The sequence below is a fragment of the Adiantum capillus-veneris genome, chromosome 21, assembly GCF_014529385.1.
Source record: "Adiantum capillus-veneris isolate H3 chromosome 21, ASM1452938v2, whole genome shotgun sequence".
Classification (NCBI taxonomy): Eukaryota; Viridiplantae; Streptophyta; class Polypodiopsida; order Polypodiales; family Pteridaceae; genus Adiantum; species Adiantum capillus-veneris.
The window spans coordinates 96,082,028-96,092,225 of NC_140951.1; the positions used below are offsets into that span (position 1 = coordinate 96,082,028).

At 43.5% G+C, this 10,198-nt stretch overlaps 1 protein-coding gene and 1 long non-coding RNA gene across 2 annotated transcripts; one reads left to right on the plus strand and one right to left on the minus strand.

Moving 5' to 3' along the window:
- Positions 1–3,697: 3,697 nt before the first annotated feature.
- LOC147431393 (uncharacterized) lies at positions 3,698–5,763 on the minus strand. The gene is made up of 2 exons (XM_086494014.1): positions 5,321–5,763; positions 3,698–4,435 (listed from the first exon to the last, which is right to left on the minus strand). Exons 1-2 carry the CDS (start codon positions 5,498–5,500, stop codon positions 3,935–3,937), a joined length of 681 nt encoding a protein of 226 aa, XP_086350140.1. The 5' UTR covers positions 5,501–5,763; the 3' UTR covers positions 3,698–3,934.
- A 1,269-nt stretch (positions 5,764–7,032) lies between these two features.
- Positions 7,033–9,037, plus strand: LOC147431394 (uncharacterized). Its single transcript, XR_015185756.1, has 2 exons — positions 7,033–8,289; positions 8,525–9,037. It is a non-coding gene; the product is annotated as an uncharacterized LOC147431394 (long non-coding RNA).
- Positions 9,038–10,198: the final 1,161 nt, after the last annotated feature.

The window sequence follows — 10,198 nt, forward strand, 5'->3', positions numbered from 1 at the left end:
GACGTACATCAATGCCCTGCACAATATTCCAGACGCCCTTTGACACAAGAACGTGTTGCATCATATAAGCCCACATAGGGTAATTGTCCCCATCCAACCTGTCCTCAGCAGAAAACATCTTGAAGACATCTGTGTTGTTGTCTGCCATGGTAAATGTTGCACCTGATGTGAAAACTGCCCGAAAATAGGAGAAATGGAGCGGGAACAACACGTGCTATATAACACAAACCATAGAAGACTGTAAGGAACCTGTTATGTAGAAATCGGCACTGACAGAAATTCTGCACAAAATGACGAAATTGCTTATGCAGACCTGCCTATAGTGGAAATGGAGGTCGAATCAAAAATCTGAGCAGACTAAGCTCTACGAGTTCTCCCCAACTATTTGTCGACCTGCGGAATGCTCGCCAAACCTCATTGTAATCAGAGAAAGTGAGCAGGCGTGTGCTGGAGTAGCTGGCGACTAAGCCCGGGAGGACGTAACCTGCTCTGATACCAATTGTTGGAATTAGGGTTGCAGAGAAACGCACACACCTTGGAGAAGACGAAGGAAGCTCAAGGCACACAATAGAGAGTGTGTTACTTAGTGTGCAATAGAAAGATAGATAGCCCTAGAGTGATGGGCGTATATACAATGCTCGGGGAAAAAACCTCCTAAAGAGGGAAAAAATGCCCCGGCGGTCCTAGTGTGTTCACACACATCACTACCACATGTATATGGTAACATCTGGTCCTTGTCAGAAGGCACGGACGATGCTCATCTATGCCATTGGCCATTGGATCACTGATGGATGCGTTGTGATCACAACGTGATGATCACAATGTGATTTCGCTATAAACACAATGTGATCACCATGTGAACTACACATGGGGTGTGATCCAAATGTGATCCAGATATGATCCCTACGTGATCCACAGAAAACGTCAAAACTTGAGATTCTCTTTATCTGTTTCATTTAGGCATCACCTATCAACTTGTGACAAATAACTTAATGGTAAGGCATTGGATCAGTGAGCTCGAGGTGGTGAGTTGCAACACTACTGTCGCACCACGGTGGCGTTTTTGTCTTTCCAAGACCAAGAAGATTCCTTAGAATCGAAAATTATTCCCCTTGTCCATCGGACGGCGGGGATGCAACTTACATGCACACCGTTGATGCCATTTGGAAAAGGGTGTCAATTAGGCCCGGGCAGGCCTCGTCACTAATTGACACCTCCTTTTGGGAGGTGGGGTCAATGGCTCACAATCACCAATTGATTGTGACCGTTGGATTGCCTAGGGAATGCAAAAGATTCTCACATTTGTAGTTCCGGGGCTCGAACCCACTACCCTCTCCTCCTTGGAATTGACTCAACCGGCTAAGCTATTGCACGTTCGTTGGAAGGTGGGTGTGTGATAAGTTTATAGATCATGGCGTTGCGGCCAAGTTCACAGCCAGTTCACGCCTACTTCACACTGAGTTCACACCAAATTTGGTGTGGTGTGCATTGCCCACACTTAGTTCATGTCGAGTTCACACTGAGTTCACACCAAATTCGGTGTGGTGCACATACCTCTTGAGTTCACACCTAGTTCAAACGGCGATCGGACGGCCTGGACTGCACCTGTCTCGCGACACCTAATGTGGGTCATTGATCCCACATCCCTAGGGAGGTGTCAATGAGTGATGAGGCCATGCTGAGTTGGCGGGCATGGAGCGGCCATGCTGAGTTGGCGTACCACTATTGGCCGATGAGAAAAATATCATTTTTGGGCTGAAGGGCGTGTCAGATGGGCGGCCAGCCACCTGGATAAGATGCTGAAGCCTGCGGTGGTGCCAATTCGTCCGTTTCTCGTCTCGACGCGCGCAAAGTAACAGAGCAAGTGCTGTGAGTGGCAGGTTGAGGTCATGCCTTCATGGATGAATTAGGAGGTACAAGGCTTCGTCATGGCTCCTACTTATCGACAAAAAGCTGGGTAACCACTGATCTCAGCAGTTCTGCCCTCAAGTTGTGTGAATACCTAGTCTCATCAATAGCCAAGATGTTACTCTCGTAGTCGCAACTGCATTGAAGCAGGTTTCAAATTACGTGTTGGGCGTGCGAGCAATCTCACCTTCCCGAGCTGCAAAAGACATAATGTATGTGATTTTGCAATGAGAATGCCTGTGTAGTAACACATCCTATAGCTGATCAATACAAAGCCATGCTTAAGAGAATGCATCCGATGATCACAAGTCACCAGATTTTGCAGCATTGTTGCAACGCCAGACCTATGGAGCATACTTCCACGTTTCGATTATGCCGTCACTATCTCTCGTAATGTATATGTAAGGTTTTGTGGGGTTAGAGAAGGTGTAAAACATGAGAGATCAGAGATGCATTATATCCACATGGGTGTACCTTCTTTGTGCTTAAAACAGATGCTCGCAGACCGGAAGCCTTGCTTTATCAGAGGGGGTCTGCCCGTCTTGTTCTGTTTTCTTCTTTACAGTGCATTGTAAAGCCTTAGTACCTGGAGACTGGGAAGGCACGGGACATTTGATGAAGATCGAGCGGCGGGATCGATGGCAGAGACGTAGGGCACAGTGCTTGCAGCGCTTGTGATCCACCCAGTGGGTCGATGCCCTTGATTTTTTGTGAGCCATACAAACGCCTCAAGGTTTGAGCAGCAGCCTGCCCATTGTTGATCCCACCGCTCAGGGTCATTAAAGACCCTGTGACCTTTAGTGTCATGGGGAAGCCGGCCTTATGTCTCTTTGTCCTCTGCTTTGCCAGCCAGAGATTGCGGAAACCTAAGATCTTAGTAAAAGATACATAAGAGAGGTTGACGGGGATCACCTTCTTGATGGCATAACTGCACAAGCTTTTAAGTGGATGTGGGTTGGAGTTCTCACTTATATGCTGAAACCTAAGATCTTAGTAGAAGATATGGAAGAGATTGACATGGATCACCTTCTTGATGGCAAAACTGTCGCAACCTTTTAAGTGGATGTGGATCGGAGTTCTCACTTTTGTCAAATTTATTGTCAGAGTGTGATGTCAAGGTGGTTCTGAGCATGGTAAATCGGTGTATAACCGATCAACACAAGTACGGAGCATGGACTGTGTTAAATGCCAAGAATGCTGTGCACATAGAGACATGTGTAGAAGGTCGATGAATGGGGACTCTTTCATTGGCCCAACGCCTTTCAGTGCCCAGCCAAACCGCACTCTACCGCTAAGGGATCCAAGGCATCGAAACGTGCTAGAGGCTGCCATGCTGGTGGGAATGGTTTGCAGCAGATTCTCGGCTTCAAATCTGCAAAGTCTTTACTGATTGTGGATTGGCACTTCCACCGGCTCACCATCGCTAGGCGCAACGCTCATGCATGTGCAGAGACAGGTGGGCAGTTGAGATTCCTGCAGTCGTCAACGGCCATAACAGCGGCATGTGCGTCCTCTATGAGGTTTGACATGTAGGTTCTCTTAAGAGCACTCTGTGTCATATTTATTGAGGATTTTAAAGTGCAGAGTCGCTCTTCATCTTTTCGATAGGCATTTTGCGTATGGTTTTGCAGGATGAAGAACTCAAATGGCAATAGAGATTCGAATAATAACAAACATGCATTCAAATTCATGTCCACACTCCACAGTCTCTCTTCACTTGTATGCATGTAGTCCTTGGGGAGCGAACAACATAAATTTGCTTTCAGTTCGCGGCTTTTTGCTCTTAGCGTCATAAAAGGATCATTACTATTTTTTTTCACAATCACATACAGAAGCACACCAGAATTCCATCATTCTGGCATTATGTTAAGAAAAGGGAAAATTACCAAAATACCCCTGAAATTTGTGAAAATTCCCATAATACCCCTCAAATTTCTCAGATATACCAGCTTAGCAACGGTGACATTGTGTTATTTATGTCTCCTATTAACATAATTTCACTGTTAATGAAGAATGTCCATAGTTTTCAAGTGGCCAAACTTGAGCTAAGCTTCCCACAAAAGCCATGCCAAAAATTGTGAAGGCGACGTCGATCACTTCTCATGCTGTGATGATGTGAGAGATTGTTGAAGTCACTCCAAGGGGAGACTGGGCTATGCTGTTGTAAGATTAGCCGCAACGAAGGGGCACATGAGTCTGAACACTCGTTGTGATAATAGACATTGTTATGCACTGCATGGGCTTCAATGTCATCTTCCAGGTCTCTGGCATCTTCTCGCATGCTACTGCGTGTAACCTCTCTCCTTTCCATATCCCAATATTGAGAAAGCGATGGTGATGCTTCTAATGAGTCTCCATGAACCCTACATCCACAACTTATAAAAGAGCACAACTTGCGGTGCCGGAAACTCCTCCCCATGTGTCTTTCCTCCATTGAGTGATCTTGAGCAAGTGCGAACTGGGCGCTTGAATGAATGCCGATCAAGCTACCTAAGGTGGCATTGTCAGGGAAAAATGAAGTCGCAGACTGCACAACCAATTATTTTGTTAAGTTAAAACCATACTAGACATTGGCATGAAAGCTACCTACTCACTCAAGCGCAACACACAAACCGTTTGAGCACGTGCGGGCGTATATGTGCACCCCAGGCGCAGACACAAAATCAAAGAGTATGTTGGTGTCACCGTAGACATGACCGTTGGCAAAACTTGAACAAATCTTACATACAGGATTGGGCATACAGATCCAAAAGATAAGATAGAAATCATGAGGCATCGGAGAATGCATGGTATTGCCATTTTGAAGAGAATTGACATATGAAGTAATTGATGAACTTTAGGATGCAATGTAGACGAAGCAGAGTAAAAATGGAACTTGCAAGCTCTCCATCAAGGGCTGGAGATGAAAAACGTTGTCTAAGCGTCAATGAACCAAGGAATAAGCCCAGTTAAGGTGATTGATCTTACTGATGGTATACAAAAGAATTGAGATAGTAGACTAGTGCAACATAGCTGATTTAACAAAGATGCTTATGATGATTCATTGGAGACCCTAATTGTACACAAAATAGCATCAGTGGGGGCCAACCCTAAGGTAAACTTCATAATTACACTGTCATGAGGCTTGAAATGATAAAGACACTAGCATAGAAACATGAAAAAGATATCTAGTGGTTAAATTCTATGACATCTAGATTGTCGAGAATGTGAAATTACGATGCATAGATTGAATAATCGGATAGGAAATTTGGGCACATGATTGATTAGCAAGCGATCAAGCAAAGATCATTAACTTACTTATGCTAATCTTTTGAGCTAATAATTAGAAAAGGCAGGACAGAGGAACCTTTCCTCTCTTTAATTAGTTTCGAATCCAACTGAAAGAATGAACGAATTATACGAGGATTGGTACCTCCGAATCAGAATCTGCTGAGGAGGAGGCCGAAGAGGTGGAAGTTGGGGTGCAGGATGGCAGCATCATGTTGGAGGAGGTGCTGGCCGCGGAGAGCCTTGCACTAACAGGGAGCAACCCCAAAGGCCAACCGCAGATTCCCTCGTCATCTGCGAAGTCGGTTGTGATCTCTTGCTCCATTGTTTCTTTCACAGAGGCAGGCCTTGCTTGATCTCTGTATACTCAATTTAAGTGTAAATAATTACATTAAGCTTGTAATCAGCAGAAAGTCACTTTAATAACAATATGTCATTGCTTCCCTTCCTATATATAATCAATCCATAGCTATAGTACATATGATACATGAGCCTAATCTCTCTCTCTCTCTTCTCTCTCTCTCTCTCTCTCTCACACACACACACACACACTCTCTCTCTCTCTCTCTCTCTCTCTCTCTCTCTCTCCCCCGACCACAACTTATATGCTGATGAAGTATGATCATAACATCCAATTTTCCAACTTGACTTTTGTGCACAGAGGATGAACTTACGTGTCTCTCACTTAAGAACATGGGGGAAAGATGAAAGTGGCAGAGAGAGAGAGAGAGGACCTGAGAGGTTTTCGTAGGTTGGTGTACTCCTCTTTTGGTACTTTGTCCAAGCCGTTGAACGAACGATTGACCCCTCACGAAACAACAGGCACCGTCTCTCTCTTGGGATAGTTTCCTACGACGTTAAAAATACTCTTCTTCCTTTCTCTCTCTCTCTCTCTCCCCCCCCCTATAAGAGGTCTTCAGTTCAACTCCTCGTCGGCTAGATCTTTAAGGTCTCTTGGGTTCGACTTTAAAACTCTCTTCTACTTCTTCTTCTTCTTCTTCTTCTTCTTCCTCTCTCTCTCTCTCTCTCTCTCTCTCTCTCTCTCTCTCTCTCTCTCTCTTCTCTTTTGTGCTCTCGCTCTCGCTCTCGGGACCAGGTCTTGAGTTCAAGACTCGCCAGATTGATCTTGAAGGTCTCTCTCTCTCTCTCTCTCTCTCCGCACTATGCATGGCCGCTTTCAAATGGGATTGACGGTGGGGGTCATTCGGACCATCACATGCATTATTGTAAATTCAGGTGATTGCGTAAATTTGGGACGAAAAATAAATTCAGGCTGGGAGGTAAATTCGAGTCCGCACCTTGAGCCTCGAGCGAACGAACGACCTCCTTCATGCGATGCATGTGCTCTAACCATCACGCCCGCATGTGTTCGCTGAAGTATGTGGCATTTCAATGCCACCATGTAAATACAGGCCGGCTAGTAAGTTTGAGACGCGCAATTTTGAAAATTTGGGCCGCCTGATCGCACGACCCACAATGCACGCGTCTCACTGTTTTCACCTCCACCCTTGATCCCATTTGAATATGCCCGTGCCATATAGTGCCGAGGCTCTCCCTCCCCCTCTCCTCCCCCAGGTCTTGAGTTCAAGACTCGTCCTCCCCCCCCCCCCCCCCCCCCCTTTCTCTCTTCAATTTTTTACCACATAAAAATTCCTCTTCTCATGTGTGTGTGAACAAGTGTGGTATATTGGTTATCTGGTTTCCCTTTGTTGGCACTGCCAGAGGCAGTTACTATAGCAGGGGTTCGTTTTTAACTACAAAAGTGTGGCCTTGTATCTCGTGCCACAATAAATAGATAGTTTCTTTTATGTGAGCCGACATGTCTCGTTCTCTTCTACTTCTCTTCCATCCGAGAACCCTGAGGCTTTGGCATTTTTGTTGACAATGTGCTCATTGTCTACATGCGAGAGTGCAAGAGAGAGGGGGCTTTTCTCTTACGATGCCTGCCATTTCAGAAGTTCGAATTATGTTTCATATGAATTGATCCTCCTCTCTCTTGTGTTCAAATGGAGAGTTATTTTAATTCATCAATTTTATTTTATTTTAATTTATTCTACTTACAAGGGGGGAATTTTGTCAGGCCTAGGGTAAGATGGGCAAGGCCATGGGCGAGGACATACATGCGGTACAGTGGGCCTATATTTAGCAGGCCAAGGGCGTATATTAGGCATGGTTGGGTGGAGATGTGCATGTGCTAGTCCCCACTCTCATATTGGTATCAGAGCATGGTTACGAACCAAGTTTACTGTGCGAGTGCCACATGCATGAGCGCAATTTTTGGGCTCTTTTTTACGGATTTCATCGCGATGCCGAGGGATTTTCAGTAGGTGTTCTAGAGTTTAAACTTCCTTTTGAAGCTGTTTCTTCCCCAGAAATGCGTTCTGAGCTACATAAAGGAAAGTACTCTACAGACGCCTCAAGATATATTAGGTTGTGTTTTCCCTTTTTTTTTGCACACGGTAAGAGCTTCTTTCACAGATCTACATGTCGGACATCCTGAGTTTTTTTCTCAGGTGTGTTTTTCCCTTGTTTTTGCTCACTATAAGAACTTCTTTCACACAGATCTATAAGTCTGACACCTGAGCTTTTTGGTCAGGTGTGTTTTTCCTTGTTTTTGCTCATGGTAAGAGATTCTTTGATAGATCTACATGTCCGACATCCTTGCTTTTGCTCATGGTAAGAGATTCTTTGATAGATCTACTACATGTCCAACATCCATTGGAGATTTCCTTGTATAGTGTTTGTAAGGCTTAAGCATATTGTTGAGTATTGGTGAGTTGCATATTGTATTAGGTTATGTTTGTTGCACTTTCTTGATGCAAAACCACCTCTATTTGTTGAATTTTGTACTCTCTTTCTTGCATGCACGTGCATGTAAGAAAATATGTTGTGACTTCAAGAGCTTTCGTGTTGAGACTTTTGCTTGTGCACATGCGGTTTCTTCACACTCTTGTGATCTATAAGTTTGTAAGTATAAAAATGCTTTCTTGTTTTCATGAGACATGCGTGTGTGTGTTTTTCTCTCATGAAAAGTTTTTGCAAAGCTACATGCTCATGCATCGCATGCACAAAGTTTGTTTACATTTTTCTAAGTTTCATGGAAACTTGGAAGAGGTGCATGGATTTGTGTGTCAAAACACATTCGTTTTAATTTGCACCTTTTTATGTATGCATGGCATGCTCTTTGTGTGCATGGGAACAATGATTTTTACACATCTCCATTTGCTGCATCCATGCAAAGTTGAAGCAATGAAAGTTTCCATGTTGCATCGATTAAGCTGTGTGATGCTAATGGTAAGTACATTTAGTTCATGATTCTAATGACATATCAACACATTTGTTTATGCAGACCACCCAAAATGGTCATAAGGCACTCACACAACAGTTTTGAAGGGGAAGCGCTTCCAAGGCTTGGCCACTCAAGATGGAAAGATTTCCTAAGTTGGAGCAAGCTTTCCAAGCGAACGTGATTCCTATTATGCATATGTTATGATTCTTTGGCCAAGGAGCTAGTTACAACCCATTAAGTCGATCAACCCGCGATTGTAAATGGTGAAGCAAGGCTTTTACACATATGAGACATCCTACATAGGAAAACTCTTCACAGGTGATACGAATTTTGGAGCAAGGGAGGTAATTCAAGCACATCGATAAGCCAATTAAATTTCAAATTTACAAGTTTTCACTTATTGATTCTTACATAATTTTCTACAAGCCAACTTTGCAAGCAAAAGTTGTTTCGGTCAAGAAGAGTTTTGCAGCCCAAGGAAATTTGATAGCTAAGTTTCAAGAGCTATCTCCTTTCAATATTGGGTAATTTATGATACTTTTATGATTCTCAATAAGACGTACAATTTGACAAGGTCGACTTTCGTTTGCATTGACATATGTATGTTAGCAAGCGCACCTATTGGCTATGAGCACACAAGCTCCATCCTATCTTATCTTTTTGATGTAATTATGTGAAGTAAGGGTGCGGTTTGGAATATGTTACCAGTATATGAGCTTAGGGGGACTTCGCAACATGTCATCATTCTTTTTCATTGGATATTGGTATGAATCAAGCCAAGAGAGCATGCATGGTTCGTACAAAAGCTCTCAATTTCTCAATATATATGACTATGAGCCAGATTCAAGCACAAGGACGACAAAAGAAAATAAAATTCACTCTCACGAGAGCATTTACCTTCGAATTTTAGGACAACTAGCCACAAAGGAGCAACAAGATTAGACAATTTTAAGTTCTTCTTGTTTTTCTATGTTTTAACCTTTCATTTGGAAAAGATTTTTTGTTGTGCAAAGCAAAATTCTTTGACTGACTTAACGGGAAGAAAGGCTTCTACTCCGTGCCAAAGTACTACCCATTGACTTCAGATCAAGGGGCAATGACACACATGTTTGGAAAATTGGAAACATGCGGATATAAGCTCACATTTTGCATTTGGCAATGTCAAATTGTGATGTATCCATGCCAATACAAATTGCAGACGACATGTATGGCATCACTCAAATTGTTGAGACCGTCATTAAATCCAAGGGATTATCCCTCTATTTTTTTGATATGCATGCATGGCGTGCTAGTATGGTGGGACTAATTTCGTTGAATCATTGTTTACATTTCTGTTGTAACACCAACTACTCTGTCAAGGACATCCTTATCTGCCTCATAGTTACAATGGATTCCACTCATTGTGATGTCCACATGTATCGGACTCGCACAATTTTTAAGATGAGGTAAGACCTTATTTGTTTTCGATGATCTGCCAAGGGGTAGTAGATAAGTTCACTTTATCAAGTTGCTTACAATCAGTATTGATGACATGCTAGACTATGCTGGTCTCCGTGTCTCGAGACCCAACGATCAACACCTATCACATCTCAAAAAGAGACGGAACCAAGACTAAAATGTCAATCTTAGGAAGCAAGCAACTCGACTAGGGCATGGAGGCATGCCAAGAGGTTGTCAATCTCTTGTCTGAACACAATACACTCTGCTTTGATGACCAATGTGCATTCTGTCTAC

Coding starts and splice junctions, on each gene's coding strand:
- LOC147431393 (XM_086494014.1), bottom strand. CDS start 5,500: ATGGAGCAAGAGATCACAACCGACTTCGCAGATGACGAGGGAATCTGC. Junction 4,436..5,320: donor CAGCAGATTCTGATTCGGAG/GTACCAATCCTC, acceptor TTGGTTGTGCAG/TCTGCGACTTCATTTTTCCC.